The sequence below is a fragment of the Tachypleus tridentatus genome, chromosome 7 (genome assembly GCF_004210375.1).
Source record: "Tachypleus tridentatus isolate NWPU-2018 chromosome 7, ASM421037v1, whole genome shotgun sequence".
NCBI lineage: Eukaryota > Metazoa > Arthropoda > Merostomata > Xiphosura > Limulidae > Tachypleus > Tachypleus tridentatus.
The window spans coordinates 47249630-47269583 of NC_134831.1; the positions used below are offsets into that span (position 1 = coordinate 47249630).

The 19954-nt window shown below is 35.5% G+C and overlaps 1 protein-coding gene across 2 annotated transcripts in view; it reads left to right on the top strand.

Moving 5' to 3' along the window:
• The first annotated feature begins 4413 nt into the window (after nucleotides 1-4413).
• LOC143255592 (vesicular integral-membrane protein VIP36) overlaps nucleotides 4414-19954 on the top strand; it is a 58882-nt gene continuing 43341 nt past the window's right edge. The window contains exon 1 of one of the 2 annotated variants that reach the window (XM_076511476.1): nucleotides 4414-4690. In XM_076511476.1, coding sequence (XP_076367591.1) covers nucleotides 4528-4690 — 163 coding nt within the window. In that variant the 5' untranslated portion in view covers nucleotides 4414-4527. The remainder of the gene's footprint in view (nucleotides 4691-19954) is intronic. The other variant, XM_076511475.1, reaches the window with a different exon arrangement.

Consider the following 19954-nt stretch of genomic DNA (forward strand, 5'->3'; position numbering starts at 1 on the left):
CAGAAATGCACATCAGTAAGGAACACACAAATACAAGAATTCGTCCAACCTGACATTTTACGTGAAGCTTGATTATCATAAAAACGTATCTATGTAAAAACTGAATATCTCATTGTCAGGTCTTGGCACTGGGTAGGTATCTATTTGTTGGCACCTGTTCAGTGAAAGCGGTCTTCTCTGGTTACTCTGGTTTCCCACATCAAAATTTCAGTCACTCAATCTTAAGTCCAAGGCTATGAGAAGGACTCTTCCAAGTGAGTGTAATGTTAATTTGGACTGTAAAATTTTAATTTAAGCATTAACTGTTATCCTTATCAGTTAAGTGAGACATAATTAGACAGATCGAAACTGAGTCACTGGCAGTTTAGTTGTAGCGGACGATATCTAAAGAAGATAATAAAAACGTTAAATAAGAAAAAATTAAGTTAATAAAAGTGGAGTTAAATTATGTGATCAATAGTTTAGTTGTAATAGGTAATATTTAAAATAAGTGTCACAGTGATATTGTAATTACTGTGATAAAGGAGATCAATCTATCTTGTGAAAGAATGGTTTCAAGTAATTGAACACGTTTCTGTGAAATTTGACAAAAACGAGACAATTATTTAAAGTTCTGGATACAAGTGTGGTAATTCACAAAGTAACTTAAGTGCATTCATCACAAATTTGGCGAACTAAATAAGATTAGTAGTTTGTTTGTTTTTGAATTTCGCGCAAAGCTACACGAGGGCTATCTGTGCTAGCCGTCCCTAATTTAGCAGTGTAAGACTAGGCAGCTAGTCATCACCACCCACCGCCAACTCTTGGGCTACTCTTTTACCAACGAATAGTGGGATTGACGATAACATTATAACGCCCCAACGACTGGGAGGGTGAGCATGTTTGGCGCCACGGGGATGCGTACCCGTGACCCTCAGATTACGAGTCGAACGCCTTAAGCCACCTGGCCATGCCGGGAGTAGTAAACGGCGGAAGAAAAAGACGTGAACGACAACGGAAATAAGTTGGCCTTTTATGTCATAAAGGTATTGTTGGCGAAAAGTATAGAGATAACATTCACGTTGTATCGCTATGCCAATAAATTTTGATAAATGGATGGAAAGAGTTGAATGCCGTGGGTTTAAAGATGGCAAACCATGAGAAATTGTTAAATTACAACGGGAACTAGAAAGAGGAGAGCATAGCAGAAAAAGAGAGGAAGAAAAATTAAAAGAAGAAAAGGAAAGACAAAGGCTATAGCAAGAAAAAGAGAGAAAGGAGATCCTGAAAAATAGAGAAAGTCAGAGACAAATTAAGACTTCAAAACTCACCCAGCAAAAAAAAAAAAGAGACAATGTTATAATGCCAACCAACTCAAGCTGCTCTGAATTTATGAACAGAAAGTATGACTGATACTTTCTTGAAAATGTATGAAAGATTAAACCAAAGTAAAAACTGAAACAAAAACAGCTGGGCAGTCTGTTTCAGGCAACTTTTCAAACAAAGGCCTACAAATATACACAGGCATGACGTCAGGATATGCCACGAACCATGACAAATTAATAGTGGTTTTGCTAAAATACCATGAACTTACAGAGAAGTCAAACATGACACTGAAGAAACTGTATTTTCTTTAGTGGCACGTCTATAGAAATACTTGTAAAGATGGACTGACATGGCCAGGTGTGAAAATGGTTATGAAGAACTGGTAGACCAACTAATATGTGAACATTTAATGATCATCTTCTCAACTGATGCCATTGTCACTTAGTCACTCAAGAATAGTGTCTCAAAAGAAGTGGATGATATGTCAAACTGGCAGAACAGTATATTGAAGCCCATGAGAGGAGTACAACCGGCAAACCAAAGAACCATCAGTTAACGTCAAACCCAGTGGTAGGTGGCCAGAAGCAGAATCCATTCGAGGTGACAGGAGGTTAGAAGGCAAATTGGACGAGAAAGACTATGCTTCTTATAAAATGGAGCATATTGTGAGTAAGTGCAAATCTGTCACCAACAATAAATATCAGAAATCTCAACATAAAGCAGCTGGAGCTGCCTACAAAGGTGTTTCTGGTGAGAAACAAGAAAAAGGTGACTATCACAATGGATGCTGCTGTCAGAGGCAACAGAATCAAGACAACTCGTCAGGTTTGCCACAAGAAGAGAGTGTAATCATCATGATTAAATAGCATATGCTTGATGATCAGTTCAAGTTAGTAAACGAATCAATAGCGCCAGTGGGGAGTGGAGCATATAACAAGCATCAATAGGTGTCAACAAATCACATGTCAATAGAAAAACTGTGTCAGGGACAAAAACCAGTTCAGTATCTAATTGCCAAATGACAGACAGGGGTGCATATGTGTGTTCTAATTGAGGAAGTTTCCCACAATAAAGGTAAAGACAGATACTCCATACTACATAAGACACTCTGAAACCGTTTGCAAAAAGGCATCAATCAATGACACTTTGTGACTGAAAATATATCAGGCAGTAGAAGTTTGTAGAAACTAGACAGAAGAAAGATGAATAAAATATCAGCAGTCACCACTAGAACTCAAGAGAAGAAGAGAAAGCAAGATATCAAAGCCTCTTAAAGTCTCAAAGTGAAATCCCTAGGTTCATGAGAGTTAAAAGAAGTGCAGAAGAAAGACCATTCATTGTATAAAATTCAGGACAGTACCCAAGAGGAAGTCGAATATAATACAAAATAGAAAGAGACTTACAAAATAGAGGCCCAGAAAGGAGTATTGAACTAGACCTATCAAAACAGTTCTACTGGGGAAGTCAAACCCATCAAAAACAGTCAGAAATGCTTCCATAACAAGAGAGTCAGAGACAGACATTTCAAAGTCGAAGAGAAAGTCTTAGTGCTACTACTTACAGCCAACAACAAACTTTTTTTTTGCAGTACAGAAAGTGGTCAACAAAATACACTATAAGGTGAAAGTGGACACGATGACCAAGGTCTACCACACTAATCTGGTGAAGAATATTTTGAGAGGGAAAAAGACATTGAATGTGTATCTATGAAGGTAAAGATGGACATAGCAGATGTGACTGTCATAGAAGTAGAGTATAAAGATGATGACTTTTTAAAAGATGATATAGATCTACTAAGCCAAACACCATTAGGTAGAGACGAGACATTCAAGGAAGTCGACATAAGTGAAGAACTTATTACCAAGAAGCATAAAGGGGTACAAGATCTGTTGTGTCAGTATACAAATAAATTAGGAAAGATAGACTTTGGAAAGCATAACATTAATACTATGACAAGGGATCTTTATGCAAAGAGAGAACATACAAGACTGTTTAGTGTAGGAGTTATTATCTAGTTTATTTGATGATCTTTTTGGAATGTCCATACAAACCAAATAAACGAAAAACGTAAAATTTTCTGTATCACTAAAGCAGGTGGAAAACATATGACAAATCTGCTTATTATTCCTACAGAGTAAGCAAATAAATAGCTTTGGGCTTCAGTTGGCTGAGTTTGATACTGAAAGAAATTGTAAGTTAGTAACTCATTCACAGACTGAGGGTCACGGGTTATAATCCTCATCCCACCAATAATGCTTGATCTTTCCACTATAGGAGCATTATAATGTCATGGTTAACCCCATTATTCATTAATAAAGAGTAGCCCAAGAGTTGGCGGTAGGTGGTGATCACTAACTGCCTTCCCTCTAGTCTTTTACTGATAAATTAGGAATGGTTAGTGCCGATAGCCTTTGTTTAGTTTTGAGCAATTAGGGACAACCCTCATGTAGCTTTGCGCGAAATTCAAAACAAAACCAACCAAGTGACGATCTAAAAACTTACTTGAATGTAAAGAAAGTTAAAACTACAAATCAAATCATGACTTAAGGCCTATTACATTTTTCACATTATATTACTAATCTAGTCCCATACGGATTATTTATAATTAGAAGTGTATTCCAGGGTTTATGGAGAGCTCTGGCTTAAGTGAAGTGCGCTGTCTGTAATGGAAATGATTAATATAGTGTTGATAAAATTCTTTTGTGATATGTTCTTCTGATTCTTGAATATCCCAATGGGACTAGATTAGGAATGTAGTGTTAAAAATATGTAGGCTTAACTTAATATCTTATGACAAATTTAATTAGTTACATCACGCTCCGCCGACTTCTAAATGGCATTCACACCATAAAAATTGTTTTTAAAGAATAATATTATAATATTCTTTGTTGATTATCAAAAAACAAAATGGAAAACGCCAAAGTAAAGATAAGAATATGCCATAGGTAATTAAGAAACAATTTTAAAACATGCTGAGCATCTTAGCGGATTCCGATTTGTGTTTTCAACAATAAAGTTGAGTTGATTTACTGTAAATTTCAAATTGTTTTGCATATACTTCTCTCATAGTAATAATAATTACTCATTTAATGTTCTCATTCTGAAAAATCGGCGATTTGTGAAGCGAATAGACCTCTGAGTAGTCGCAAAACCATCATTCGAACGTGTTGGTGATACAAAAAGTGTGTAATAACGTTGGTGTTTTGGATTAAGCGTAAGAAAATGAATATAGTCGTGAAGAGGAAATATTTTAAACTTCATTGTAACATATTTTTATTCTGGTTTGTTATAGCGATATTAGGGCATGCGAAACATTTAGCCTGTGCTCAGTGGAACACAAATAATTATTTGAAAAAAGAACACTCGCTTATGAAACCTTATCAAGGTAATTTCTGGTACTGTTAGGCTTAACGCTGTTAATGTTATGAAGTTATTGAAGCCGTAGTAGTATGATATAAATTTGTGTGTCATAAGATTTTGACATATTCGGTACTCTTTTAATTCTGTCAAGTAGATCTTAACAGTTGCAAGATTATATTTGTTCGAGAGGTTTAAATTATAAACATTTTCCTGAAACATTAACAACTAAAACTTATTCAATAAGTTAATGGAGTTTGTTGATTATATGAGTACAGACTAATACTAATAAAAAACTAATTCGTGTTTGTGTGTGTTTTCTTATAGCAAAGCCACATTGTAAATCCGTAGACTTACCGCTGTACTAGCAGGGGGCATAACTCATGTTCAACTTCAGTTGTATAACTTGGTTTGGTGTGCATTTATGAATTAAGTTATAATGTAACTTAAGTCTTGCATGTACACCAAATGTTTAGATATATGAGCAGTGTATTAAGGTGAGCATGGTGGCAAGCAGGAAGTTGCATGTTTACAGTAAAATAGTCCAGCAACACTGTTAAAAGTGCATGAAATACTATAATTGCTGCTCAAAGTCAAAATATTCTCAAAATCAAAGGCTAAACTTGTTTGTCGAGAGCATGATTGTGCATAGTATTAGTGGTTGCATTCTTCTCACTGGAACTGTGAACACTGGTTTTGTAACGTGAAATAGTTTCTGGTTGAAAGTTACCACTTTTCTTTCATAGCTTGTATAACATATATATATACACATGTGTATTGTAGTGATGTTTCGGTCCTGCAGTGGTTGCTTCAGGAATGCTTAAAGTAATTAAATCTTTGGTGTTCATTGTTCAGCAGCATCATGCAGCAGAGTTGCAACCAAACACAAAATACTTATTTGTTTGTGTTAATTCTTTCAAAGTGAAATTATTGGGATCCTGAATTAGTTACAGATATTTGACTGTGTGGCTCAGCTGGTCACACTGTGCACTGTTCTATGTTTTTTGTATGCATGCAACCTAAGACCATAGGTGTCACTGACAGAAAATTGTGCTTGTACTTCACAAAAAAACAACAAAAAAACCCTGTGTGTAAACAAGTGTCAAACTGTTCCTACCAGATTTAATGTTTGCTATTGTTTTGACATTCATGTTTTTGTTGAACATGATGTTAATTCATACAGTGTACATGATACAATTGATATTAGTCAAAGTTCCTCATTTTGTGAAATTTTGTCATGTATCTGTCTTCAGTATACTGAGACCAGACATAGGCTAATAAGGACTGAACTGGTTACCTGAAGCAGAATGAGTGAGCAGCTTGTGTGTACAGTTCTTATTGTAGTTTTGTTGCTGCTAATTGAAAGATTCTTTTTCATTTCATGGTTACTTGTGTATTCACAGTATGCACTTTTTTAAAACCCTAATGTGATCTATGTATAAGTTTTTAAAGCTTTTACTAAACCTGAAAGTGTGAAGAAATTGCATCCTACATTTCACCTTGCTGTTTTTTTGGTTTATTCTGTTTAGCAGTAACTTTTCTCCATAATGATTTAGCTATATGCTTGCATAATGACTAGAGCATATTTTTGTGTCAGGAAAATTGTTAATTTTGTTTTGAAAATAAATTTGTAGTTTACACATTGCTATTAGTTTGACTACATAGAATGTGCAGAAAATGTTATAAACTGTTCCTGTTAAGTGAGAGCGCTAGATATGTAACTGTTAGCACTGGATATATGGTAACTTCCCTTAGCCCTTCATGTAAGTATAGTTAAATATCCTTTGTTTGAAATTTATTGGTATTTTTGAATTCTGGAAGGAAAAGGTGATGCTTCAGGGTTATTGATAACAATAACAGTGAACTTCTATATTGATACTCGATATGAAAGCTTATGAAAAAAACAAACATAGGTGTATGGGAAGATGGTATTTCTTTTTCAAAACACCATGTTCATATCTTAGTGACATCTTATACAATTAAGCTTGTTAGCTTAAATTGGCTTTTCATATTCTCATTTCTAAGACAGTCAGTTGCAAACTCTCTTTGTTTACCTGAAGATGACCCAAGAATGTTGAAACAATGTTCTGTACCTTATTTTTATTAAAATTTTAATACCCATACCAGCCATCTCTAGAATATATTTTTACTTCAAGTAGGTATTACTATCTGTGCTATTATAAGTTGTAAATCACTAGGGACATATGTAGCTATTGAATTACATTATTCTGTACTGAACATGGCACAAAGTTTTAGTGTCTTGCATTCAAAATAAAATACATTTTGTTTATATTATATCAGTTAGAATAGCATAAAATCTCAGCTAATAATCCATATTTTAATAGTAAAGTACTATTAAGTTTTAAGTTCTTAGTTATGGAAGGCAATATTTAAAAAAACAAATCATTAATTTCCTCTAATGTGATGCTTTTTCTCTTAGCATGTCATCTTCTTTATTTTATTTGCCATCCCTCAGAAAAGTACAAAATTAAATATAAATTACTCTATGAAATTGTCATTACTCAGAAAAACCATGTTTTCTAAAGTTTTCAATTTTGTTTGTTACAGAGCTATCAAATACAAAGTGAGACTCCTTTGGGCACACCTACCTGTCACCTTCTCCCTTCCAGGATTTTTTTATAGTTCTCTCTTACATTTAATTATATATCTCTCATAACCAATAGAAAGTCAAGGTTTTCATCTATCAAATGATTATGTTCTGAATGGTTAAATGTCATTTTCACTCAGAATACCAACATTGATTTTATTAAAAATACATTACAAAATATGATTTTTTTATATGTGAAATACTTAAAATATTAACTGAAAGACTGTCAAAGTTTGCAATATATGTACACAATATATTGAAAGTTAGAAGTATTATATCTAAAAATACTTTAAACATATACAAAGAGGTTATGGGGTCTGTTAAATTGACCAAGCCATTATTGACAGAGTTAATCACTTATTGTTTAGAAGTTTCTACTCCCCTTGGTGTGGATTCCTGTATGTGAGAGGGCCCTTCCCAAAGAAAGTTCTGTTCTTTAAGTTTCCCTCCTCTGAGATCTAAGCATCTACCCTCGTGTTTGCCGTGCTTTGTGACCCATGAAGAAGAGGAGAGGATCCTGGTAGTTGAGGGGTTCAACCCTAACACACCACTTTAGCCATGAATTCCTGTAGACAGGCAGCCTGGGGTGGTTCTCCCAGGGTCATTTGGCTGGTCCACTTGGGCTAGGGTCAATCAAGTATCACTGTTGGATGTTCTCAACAGGTGTTGGGGACATTGTATCTGATGCTGATGTTTGGGTATACTGCTCACAAAACCCTGGCATTGCTGCAGTGTCCTTGTTTGGCATTGTAGTGCATTATCTCATAGGGCTCCATGGTGGGTGGGGTCAGTGGGCACTGAAGTATTCCTTTTTTATTTTGGATTCAGCATCTGTAACACCTGTCATGCCTCATTTTCATATAATACATTCTCTTTCAAAGAAACCTTTAGGGCAAAAGTCTCCATTTTTCATTCAGTAGGGACTAGAGGGACTTGCTGGCTCTCCAAAGTCAGTAAAGAAGCTTTGATATGGTTACATATTGGTGGAAACATCCATACCTCAACACAGTGAACTCCTTTTGTATTCAAAGGCAAATGGGAATATACCTGTTGAGGTTACACCTCATGCTACTTTGAATTCATCACAAGGAGTTATTGTTGAGAGGGATTTGAAAAACATCCCTGAGTCAGAGATTCTCACTGGTTTCTTCACCCAAGGAGTTTCTGCAGTGAGCTGTGTCTCTACTTGCAAAGATGGAATTACGATGCCGACCAATGCCCTCATTCTGACATTTACATCACCATGTCCACCTGCTGCCATCAAGGCAGGTTTTCTTAACTGCAAGGCACTGCAATACATTCTAAACCTTTTCAGATGTTTCCAGTGTCAATGGTTCGGGTACTCGAAGACATCATGTCATGGTTCTTTAACATGTGCTCAATGCATTGGCAAGGACCACGATGTCTGTGAGTGTGAAACGGGCCCTCATTACATCAATTGCAATGGCTCTCACCCATTTTACTTTTGTTCTTACCCTAAATGCTTGGAAAAAAAAGAAGTGCAGTGTTTGAAAACAATTCATAACATTACTTACCCCGAGGCTCGAAAGTTGGTGTCCACCACTTCATCTCGGACATATGCTGCTGCACTTCATTCCACTACTACAGTGGGAGTGCAGACAGATGTTTTTGTGCCTCCAAAAGAATAGTTCTCAAACCAAATGATCCCAAGATCCAATTCCTTTGGTTTTGGGCACAGGCATTTCCTCAGATACATCTTCTCCCATCCCAAAATGATCATTTGTTCACATTCTCAGCTATTGGAATCCTCTTCCAAGAGCAAAGACCTGCCCAGTCAACCCAGGGCAGGATCCATAGAGGTTGATAGACCTCCCTTGAATAAAGACAATAAAGAAAAAAGACATGGTCGTAAACAGAAGGGTTCTCAACCCAATTTGCCTACACATAAATTAAAATGCTCATCTTGATACAGCGGAACTTTCGAGGTTTATGTTATAACCTGGATGACATCAAAACACTGTTTGCTTCCAACCATCCTGTATGTCTTTTCTTACAGGAAACATTTCTGAAGCCTGCTGATACAGTCACCTTTAGGCAGCTTTCTTTGCACAGAAATAACAGGCTGTGTGATGGATAAGTGCATGGAGGGGTGGTACTATTGATTGATCAGTGTGTGCCCACCATGTTTTTGCCACTCAACACACCCTTGGAGGCAGTAGCTATCTGTGTTTCCTTGAGTTGTACCATCACTCTTTGTTCTCTCTATCTGTTGCCTGGAGAGACATGAGATCAATCAAACCTTGATACTCTCATTGAACAGTTGCCATCTCCCTTTTTATTCCTGGTGGACTTTAATGGACATAATCTCCTTTGGGGAAGTGCTGATGTTGATGGAAGGGGTTGCTCTGTAGAGCGTATGCTCTCTGATCACAACCTTTCTCTTTTCAATACTCGTTCTTCTACTTATTTTCATGCACCTTATCTGTTCTTTACTGCTATTGATTTCTCAATTTGCTCCCCTTCACTATTCTCCCATTTTTCATGGAGGATTGACCATAATCCATGAGGCAGTGATCATTTTCCAATAATTTTGAAAGAGACTGGCCATGGTCGATATCACCTGACTCACATGCTTTGGTGGAAGCTGGATCAAGCAAACTGGCCCTCTTTCGTTGCTCTTGCAAAACTTGATCTTGCCATTGTCTGTGGGGCAGCAGTAACTGATTGTATTACACAAGTTGTTGCTCAATGTATTTCCAAAACCTCAACACGTTTTCTACAATATTCTTATTTATGGTGAAGTCCTGCCTGCCACATAGCACAGAAGGCTAAAAAAAATGGGCCTAGGATACTTTTCATTGGTATCCCACACTCTCGCACTGTATTGCTTTCCAGCAGGCCCATGCACATGCTCAGTGGGTAAGATGTCAAAGCCAGAAGGACTCTTGGATTAAGTTCACAACAGCATATCTTCTACCACAAGTTCCAAAGTAACATGGGGCAAGATTTGAAAGGTCAGTGGGCAATATAATTCTTCCCCCTCTTGATCTTGCTCTCTGATGGCCAGGAAGTTGCTGATTCCTGGAACATCTCTAATACTCAAGGTGAAAGGTTTTGCTGGGTATCTAACACTTGTGCTTCTTCCACCACCTTCTTAGCCATCAAGACTTGGGCAGAGAGATCACCTTTTTCATTTCGAGCTGATTGTCTCTATGACTATAATCATCCCTTTACATTGGTGGAACTCCTACTGGTCCTTCATCAGTCTGGCAGTACATTGGTTGAACCTAATGATGTACACTATGAAATGCTGTGCTATCGATCTTCTGCTTCTCGTTTTGTTCTTTTGATTGTTTTTAACCAGATCTGGCAGGAGAATGCTTTTCCTGATGCCTGGCACCAGGCTATTGTCCTACCTTTCTCTATGCCTGGGAAGGATCCCAAGATTTCTTTAAACTACCATGCAATTGCTTTGACAAGCTGTCTCTGTAAGACCTTAGAGTGGATGGTTAATGCTCGTCTTTTTTGATTCCTCGAATCAAACAACCTCCTCTTGCCAACCCAGTGTGGGTTCTGATTACATCGTTTCACCATGGACCATCTGATTCAACTTGAAACATCATCAGAGAAGCCTTTCTTAAACGACAACATCTTGGATCAATATTCTTTGACATTGAGAAGGCTTATGATACAACATGGAGGTATGGCATTTTGCGAGACCTCCATATATATATGGGTTACATGGCCATTTGCCTATTTTTATTAAATAATTTTTAATGGACAGGAGATTCCAAGTATGTGTGGGTTCACACACAGGAACTTAGTGTATCTCAGGGCTGTGTTTAGAGTGTCACGCTTTTTAGTATAAAGGTTAATGCCATCATTGAACAACTCCCTCTTACTGTTGCATATGGGCTCTTTGTTGACAATTTTCACAGTTCCTATCAGTTGTTGAACATGAGGTATATTGAGAGGCAGCTACAGACTGCTCTCAGTCATTTACTGAAGTGGACCACAGCAAATGGCTTTAACTTCTCTCTCTCTCTAAAACCGTTTGCATGCACTTTTGTAGCCAATGGGGTATTCACCCTGATCCTGAACTTCGTATTGGTAAAGTTGGTCCACTTTGGTCCCTGAGACAAAATTCTTGGGGTTTATCTTTGACTGTAAGGTGACCTTTATACCACACATCAAGCAGCTATGGGTCAAATGTACAAGAGCACTGAACATCCTCTGTATCCTCTCTACCACCAGTTGGGGAGCGGATCGATGCCCTATGTTAAAAGATATATCGTACTCTTATTCGATCGAAAGTTGACTATGGATCACTGGTCTATGGCTCTGCCAGACTCTTGGGTTTCAAGATACTGTACCCCATTCATCATCAAGGACTTTGACTCTGCACTGGGGCTTTCCTCATTTCCCAAGTTCAGAGCTTATACATAGAATCTCATGAACCATATCTGCACCTTCACCATTTGCAACTGTCTTTACTATATTCTTTGAAACTTTGTTCCTTACCAAAGCATCCCACCTGGGGTTGTGTTTTTTTCCTCAAATATCCATACTTTTTCAGAACAGACGATCTGCCATTAGTCCTCTTGGCTTTCATATCCAGGCACAGTTGGATGAATTGTGTCTGTCCTTGGATAACATTGCTGTTAGCCTGGTTAGCCTATCCCACCATGGCTTCTTACAGTCTCCAAATGTGACCTAACTTTGAGTCATCTGAGAAAAGCAGACACTCCCAATTGGAATACTGTCTGTTATTCTCTGAACATCTTTCAAACCATCTTTCCATTCCTATTTATACAGATGGTTTGAAATCAGGTGACTGTGTGGGCTCTGCCATGATTTGTTGTAGTTTGGTGGTTGCAGGCAGAATCCCCTCTACAGCTTCTGTGTTCAGTTGCGAACTGTACGCCCTTTTTCTTACCCTGAATCACACAGAAGCTAAGCAGTACTTAAACTGCACTATTTATATTGACTCACTTAATTCTATACTGGCCCTGAAATTGCTTCACATGAGTTCAAACCCTGTTCTTGCCAATATTCAAAACCAACTTGCCCATTTCTCTTTAACATCTACTTCTATCCAGTTTTTGTAGATACCAGGCTGTGTTGGTATTTGTGGGAATGAGTTTGCTGAGACCACAGCTAAATCTATCTGCTTTGGCATTATCACTGCTGTGCCTGCTCCATACATGGACTATGGTCCTGTATTCAAGGCTTGGTTCCTTGCCAGTTGGCAGTCGACTTGGAGTGAGCAACGTGAAAACAAGCTTTTCTAAATAAAACCCTACATTGAACTTTGGCCATCTTAGTTCTGTGAAGATTGGAAAGAGGAAGTTGTTCTAACTGGACTATGCATTGGTCACAGTTTTTTGACTCATCATTTTCTTTCATCTGGGACTGATGCACCAGTGTGTTGTCTATGTAACACTTAAGCCACATTTTACTGTCTTTCCATCGTTATGACTCTCAATAATGGCATAATTTTAAACATGTTCTGTCCCAAGGTTTATCCATAATGTGAGATGGTGTTATTGGTGATGGTGACACTGTCCACCTTAGAAATGTTTTTAATTTTTTAAAGGCCATTAGTCTTTTTAATACTATTTAAGGTTTTTAATTTATACATTTGACCTTTTTTAATGTGATTCCCTTTTAAGAAACAACGTCCATCTAGTTCGATTTGAAATTAGAAAATGGCTGTGACATCAAATAACTCGAAACCAGAAGTGGAAATGCTAACTTTAAGTTTAAAAAAATATATATTGCTGTAGTTTTCAAATAGAAATAATGTAACAAAAATCCTCTATAAAAACAAGAAAAATGTCACCATAAACAATAACACATGACCATCAAGTCTCTAATTATGTGGAAATTATTTTTAAGACTACTATTTTTCGTATGTTGTGGATTTATTAGATTATACATTGAATACTTGTAGATGTTAAAACTTCTCTTTACAGTGATTGTGAACCCATTCAGTAGCAAGATTGTAGGAAAAGGACTTCAGTATGATGGTAGACAAGTCATTAGGACAGTGCTCTTATTCTAGTGGCAATGCTAGTGGAAACTGGCTGTGTATTAACAGATGTTGATCATAAGTTAGGTTATCTCTCAAGGAATTTATAACATCAATGTCATTTTTTTTCATGTTTAATGGTGATAATGGTAGGACTAAGAAACACACTAATTTTGGAAAGACAACAGTCATCTTCAGCTAAAAGTGTTATATTTTTATATCAGGATTGTTTGTCCTTTGGAATTTGTTTTACAAGGACTGGCTGTGATTTAAGTTTAATGGGTTGGAAATCATAGATGGACCAGTAGGGCCCTTCTCCTAAAATTATTTGTGTATTTTTATGTATATAAGTTACTTGGATATTACTTGAATTATTATGTACAGTCATAATCTAAAGTAAGCAAGGATATTCTGAGGTTAGAAGACTTATGAGGGTAGCTTAGAACTTCATGTTTTTCCTTGACAAAGTATGAAAGAGTAGCAGATGATTTTGTTGAAGTTTGTAAGATTATTTGGGTCATCAAGAGTATAAATGCTTTTGATATCTGTTATATTGTGAAAACTTTAAGACTAGAGGACAGATGTTCAAGATTTAAAAGACAGGCCATGCTTTAGAAAACTTTATTTTTCTAGCAGAGTAATTAGTTTAACACACATGTTGCCATTAGCAAATGTAAAAGTTGGCATTTAATTTACAAGAGTTTAAAAGTGAGATTGAGAAATGTTTGAAAAATACAGGGTGGATGTAAAATTTTAAACTTTCTTTTGTAGAGTATGTGTCTACATGTAGAGACAGCACCGAAAGAAAAGTGTTTTATGTTGTCTGTGTGTTAAGAAATGTTATATTTTGTACAATTTCTCTCAATAAAGAAGTAGGGCTATTGGTTTGTAATTTCTAATGTAACTTGGCAATTTTTAGGCACCTTTTCATTGTTTATTAACATAACAAAAATGAAAAAAAGAGAATCTCACACATCTTATGTTTGACTTCCTTTAAAATCATAATGAAAATTTTGTCTGGTAGTTATGGTGCTTTATTTTTAACCTTTCACTCCTTCAACTTACCACTGTGGTATTCAGATCTAAATTCAGGTCAGTTACAACATATTCTTCAGGAACGTTTATAATATTTTGTGAAAAACAAAACAAAAATGATAATAAAAGTTCAGCCATCACATAGTATTCAATTAAAACTAGGCCATGAGCATAATGTAAGTGCTCAATCTTTCATTTTATCATTTTGTTTACCTTTCAGTCACTTAAAAAATTTGCTGTTTGTCTTTATTTTCTGAAACTTCAAAGGAAAAGAGTCATCAAGAAGAAGAATGGATCTTCAAGAGGAAGAATATAAAAATAAATGTAGCATTAAAATGTTTCTGCATGTGATCTTACTGTTAACCCTTTTGAAATGGGTCACAGGTCAAAACCATGCCATTGCATTTGTTGACTTGCAATCAAAATTTTATTGAACTGCTATTTTATGAATTTATGTCAACAAGTTTGGAATCACATTGCAGATTGTAATTCAAACTTTAATATTACTTGTTAATTAATTTACAAAGTAAATATTAAAAGAACACTTCTAAATATAGATTTTAGCAAGTTGTGTGGTATGTTAAGTGCAACACTGTTTAAAATCATAAGTTTTTGGTGTTAGAATACTAATTCTATAATTTTGTACAAATTAGGAACTCAAATTAATAATATTGACAAGCTAGAATATAAAATAAGAACCTCATATTTTTTTATTTTGCATAAATATGGCTTATGTACTGAAACAAATGCAGTTGTCCCATTCATCCCTTTCCATATTTAGAAACTGTCTCTTATATATTGAAGTGAATGTGTATGACATGTGAATAATTAGTAAATAGTTAAGAATGTTCCCATATATAGTGTTACAAGACCATAGCTACTTAGAATAAACATTTCTATTTTTGCTTAATAATATGTTGTCATTCTAGCATGAAAAAAGCATAATTTATATTTCCTAATTTTTTTATGATATATGACTGGTTAAGTGATAGACATCACATAGTTAGAGTATAGAAAGTAATAGAAGTCTCACTGAAAATAAATATTTAAAATGTATTCAGGGGGTTTTAGAGATCATGCAGATCTTAATATGAAATCACATTTCACTCAGAGTATTAATGAAACACACTCTATTTTCACAAACAAATCTTTAGTAAAAATATTTCATTAAAAATCTGATTTTTATGTACAAGAACTTGTAATCTTTACCAAAAGTCTACTAAATTTTATGAGATGCACATGCTGTATCAAAAGTTATAATGCAAATACTTAATGTGTGCAAGTGTGTAGAAAAAATTGTGTATATTATACTGAGCCTGTGAAAATATCAAATCTGTTTTGTTACTAGTTTGAGTGTGAAGTGATTTTCATGTTATGATTAAAAACACTATTTTTTGTCTCGGAAAATCTCATTATTTGTGTAATATCAAAAACCTTGTAAATGCATTTCAGATGTTTGTTTTCAGTAAGACTTTATATTGTGTCTGTGTCTGTTATTTTCTCTACTCTTATTATGTGGGGCATGAGTGTGACTGACCTTGTAACCACCATAAAAATATGAAATATAAATTGTACTCTTTTTGTTCTAGAATGACTGCAAATTATAACATCAAAGTACTAATGCTTTGTCTAAATAGCTTTACAAGCATACAGATTATACAATTTAGAAATAGGTTATTAAATGTATTTCTCATATATTATAGAACAGTAAGTAAAGGAGTAAAAAACAATTATCTCTTCTAGTTAAACCCTATGAACTTTTGCTGCTAAATATGGGTTACTAAGCCTCTTAAAATTTGCACATGGAGAATAGGGAACAGATTTTTTTTAACATTTTATGTATACAGTTGAATAACCACAAAATCATTAATTGCTATATAAATACCATATAATTCTATTGTAATTTACCAAGCTTAGTAACTAAATAGCATTTAGGTTTAAAAACACAACAAAACTTTGAGCAGACTAATGACATGATCTATGTGCTTGAAGTCTCACTTCAAAAGAAAGTGGCAGCTTTTTTAACAGATGAAAATGACTGAGAAAAACCACTAGTAAAACATTTTAAGCTGTGATTAGTTATTCACATGTCATATTTTAAAGTAAGTATATATATAAGGGACCATTTCCAAAAATAAAAAATGTACCATCGTGTTTGATTCAGTGCATTAGCCATATATCAGCAAAATAAAAAGCTATTAGGTTCTTATTTTGTATTGTAGCTTGTCAATGTTGGTAATTTGAGTTCATAATTTGTACAAAACTATATACTTAGTATTTTAATATTACAAACAACTAATTTTAATTGGTACTCCATTCAACAGACCACATGACTCACAGAAAATGATATTTAGGTGTGTTCTTTTAATACTTACTTTTAAATTAAGAAATTAACTAATGTATAATACTAAAATCTGAATTATGATCTACAATGTGATGTCAAACTTAATGACAAATTCTTACAGTACTAGTTTAATAAAATTTTGAATGCACATCAACAAACAAGATGAAATGGTCTTTGACCCATGACCTGTTGTAATAGGGTTAAATGGATTCTATGTTTAGTTGACAAAAGCAAACAATTAAAAATGCAGACTTGAATATTAGATGTAGAATGTTTAGTGTTTAGAAGCATAGGTGCAGAGTTTAGGATTACCATATTTTTCAAAATCAAAATAAGGTTAATAATCAAAGGATGCTGTGTTGTTCAAGGGTAGTTAAGTATTGTAAGAATAATCAGACTTTTAAAATTAGAAGACTTCAGCTGCTGTGTATCAAACTTGAGTAGGCCTGAAAACATTTTGAAAAGCAATGATGGATGGTATTATACTGTAATGAGAGTTACAGACTTGTGGAATGTCTTACTTAATGAACTGATATGTGCTGTTAGTTTCTGAAAAATACATCTTCACACAGAACGGTTTGATTTATTTGTGCATCTGCTTATGAGATTTGTATGCCACCAGTCTTGAAGTATTTCCTATACAAATTGTTTTCACCATGAAATTGTGAATAATGTCATCATCATTTTGTGAGAGCCATACATCAGTAAGAGGACAACACAACCTCCATGTGTAGTAGTTTCCTCTAAGCATTCTGCATGAATTAGCTTTTATTTGTTTTCTTGGAATTGTCTAGAATGGATGTGTTGCAAGATTTGATCTAAGACTTACAGCAGCCTACAACTAAGTAACATTTAATCAAGTTTAGATGGTATAATGTTTTTATTTCACATAACCAATCTGATTTTTTAAAATCTCACATAGAAAAAAAAAGCAATTTTCTGCAATAATGAAATCTTTAAGAGATGGTAACTTTGTCTTGTGATGATGTTAATAACATGGAACAGATCTACTGTAGCTGTTGAGGAGTTAATTTTTGTGGAGAATGTAACAGCCATTATTTAATGTGTTATGGGTTCCATATGCATACTAGGCCTACTTTCTCCATCTAATCAGCTGACATTTTTTATTCCCAGTTTGAACCTAATCAGGATGATGATGAATTGGACTAGCTATTCCTCCACCAGGGTTTGCTCTGGGCACAGCATTATTTTTGGAGGATAATCATCATCCTTCTAATCTGTTTCTTAAAATGATTTTGCATACTTTTAGTTTTTGCTCCTAAAACTGCTGAATATAGTCTTTCCTTCCAGCTTTTAAAACTTGCTTCTAATCCTTCTACTGCCTGATGTAAGGTTCCCTGCTCATTTTGTTAGGTCTGATCCTGTAGGGGATACATCTGTCTCTCTTTGCCAGCCTCTGGTCTCCATTTTTGACTAACCAATGGGCATTACAGGTTTTCCCCATGGTTTATCTCTCTGCTTCTCTTTCTCCTCCCATTCTACCCCCAGTGGCACAGTAATATGTCTGCAGAATTACAATGCTAGAAACCAGGTTTTGATATGATTTTGGGCAGAGCACAGATAACCCATTGTATAGCTTTGTACTTAAACAGACAATCCCTCTCACTTCTCTTTTCATCTTCTCATTGACCTTCAGTGTTGCAAGGATGCAATTTCAGATATCTTGGCCAAAAATCCTGTCAAACAAGTATTTACTTGTACTCTGAGCCATTACTCTCATATCTTTGTGTTATCTAAGAAGAATGGGGACTGATTTTTAGTTATTAACTTTTCATCTTTTATCCAGGCTTTTATCATCCTTTAGTTTCATATGGAGGGTTTCTTATGGAGGGACAAGAAATGGATGCTTCTTTATTCATTCTGGTTACCTCCTCCTACAGGTGTTGGTTTTGTCCATTGGGATAATGTCTTCTAATTCTATGCTCTATAAACTTTCAGTTTTATCATTAGGACATCTGTTGGGTTATTGGGGAAGAATTCCATTATAACATGGCTTCTCCTTGCCCATTTATTATTCTTTTGAATGCTGCTCAGGTTTGCTGGCCTGTCAATTTGTGCTTTTCTTGGGCTTGTTCATTATTTGGTGTGTCTGAATGTGTTCTTTAATTCCCATCTCTGTCACACTCAGCCTTCACTGCTTCACCTTTGAGAAATGAAATGTTTTACCACCAAGTTCTGTACTTTTTATGTGATATTCTTTTGTGTTTATAAGCTCTGGTATCTTTTAACCACACATTCATTTAAGCCATGCATACATATGCTTCCTCCATTGTAATTTGTGGGAGAAGTATTGAAACCTTTTTTGGCCCCATTGGCCTTGATTGTGCACCTTCACTCTTTTATTTTGAAGACTTGTCTTGATGGCTTGAAGATATCAATACTGGCTGGATATCCCTTTACTACCCCTGACCAGATCTCTATCTGTTCACAGATGTTTCTCTGCTGGGTTGGGGAATGCTTCTGAATGACAATACGAGCTTGGGTATATGGGCTTTATAGCACATCAGTGTACTCCAGCTTCTCATCTCTGTCAGGCATGTTACTGTTTCCTCCATTTCCTCATTGATCAGTTGGTCATGATCTACTTTGACAATCCTACAATCATTTCTTATGTCAACCATAAGGGAATACTTGTTCCAGGATTATTTCCACACACATTAAATATGCAGTTTTAGGCTCATTCCCATCAGGCTTGTTATGTGCTCGGAGGTTCTACATTTGGTGGTGGATCCACCTCTGTTAGCTGAACAGGATTCTACCTTTAGAATGGTCTCTTCACCCTTAGATCTTTTGTGGAGTTTGCTTTCAGTTGGACATATCTCTTGTCACTGTCTTTGCTACTTTTCTTAACAAAAACTTCCCCTCTTTTGCTCCTCATTTCCTCATCCTTTAACCTTGGTAGTTGATGCTTTCAGTCAGGACTGGGCTCACCTTTTATATGCTTACTCTCCTTTTTCTTGTCCTTCCTTCAAAATGTGAAACTTCTTGTTGATCCTGTTGATTGTGTCTTAAGCCAAATAACCCTGATTTCTTTTGTTTTGTCAGAAGACTTCCAATTTCCCCTATCCCTATTCATTTGCTCTTTTCCTGCTTTATTTTGTTCCAACCACATGCATTTTTCCTTCATCCAGGAGTGTTGTACCTTCACCTTTATGTGTGGGATTTGTTTAATTGATTACTGCAGGGATAGCTTCTGTAACTGTGTATCTTTTTCTTATCCCATTATTGCTATCCATCAACTTTGTCTGTTGATCAGTTATTGAGATCAGTTATTCAGTAGAGTATTTTTGGT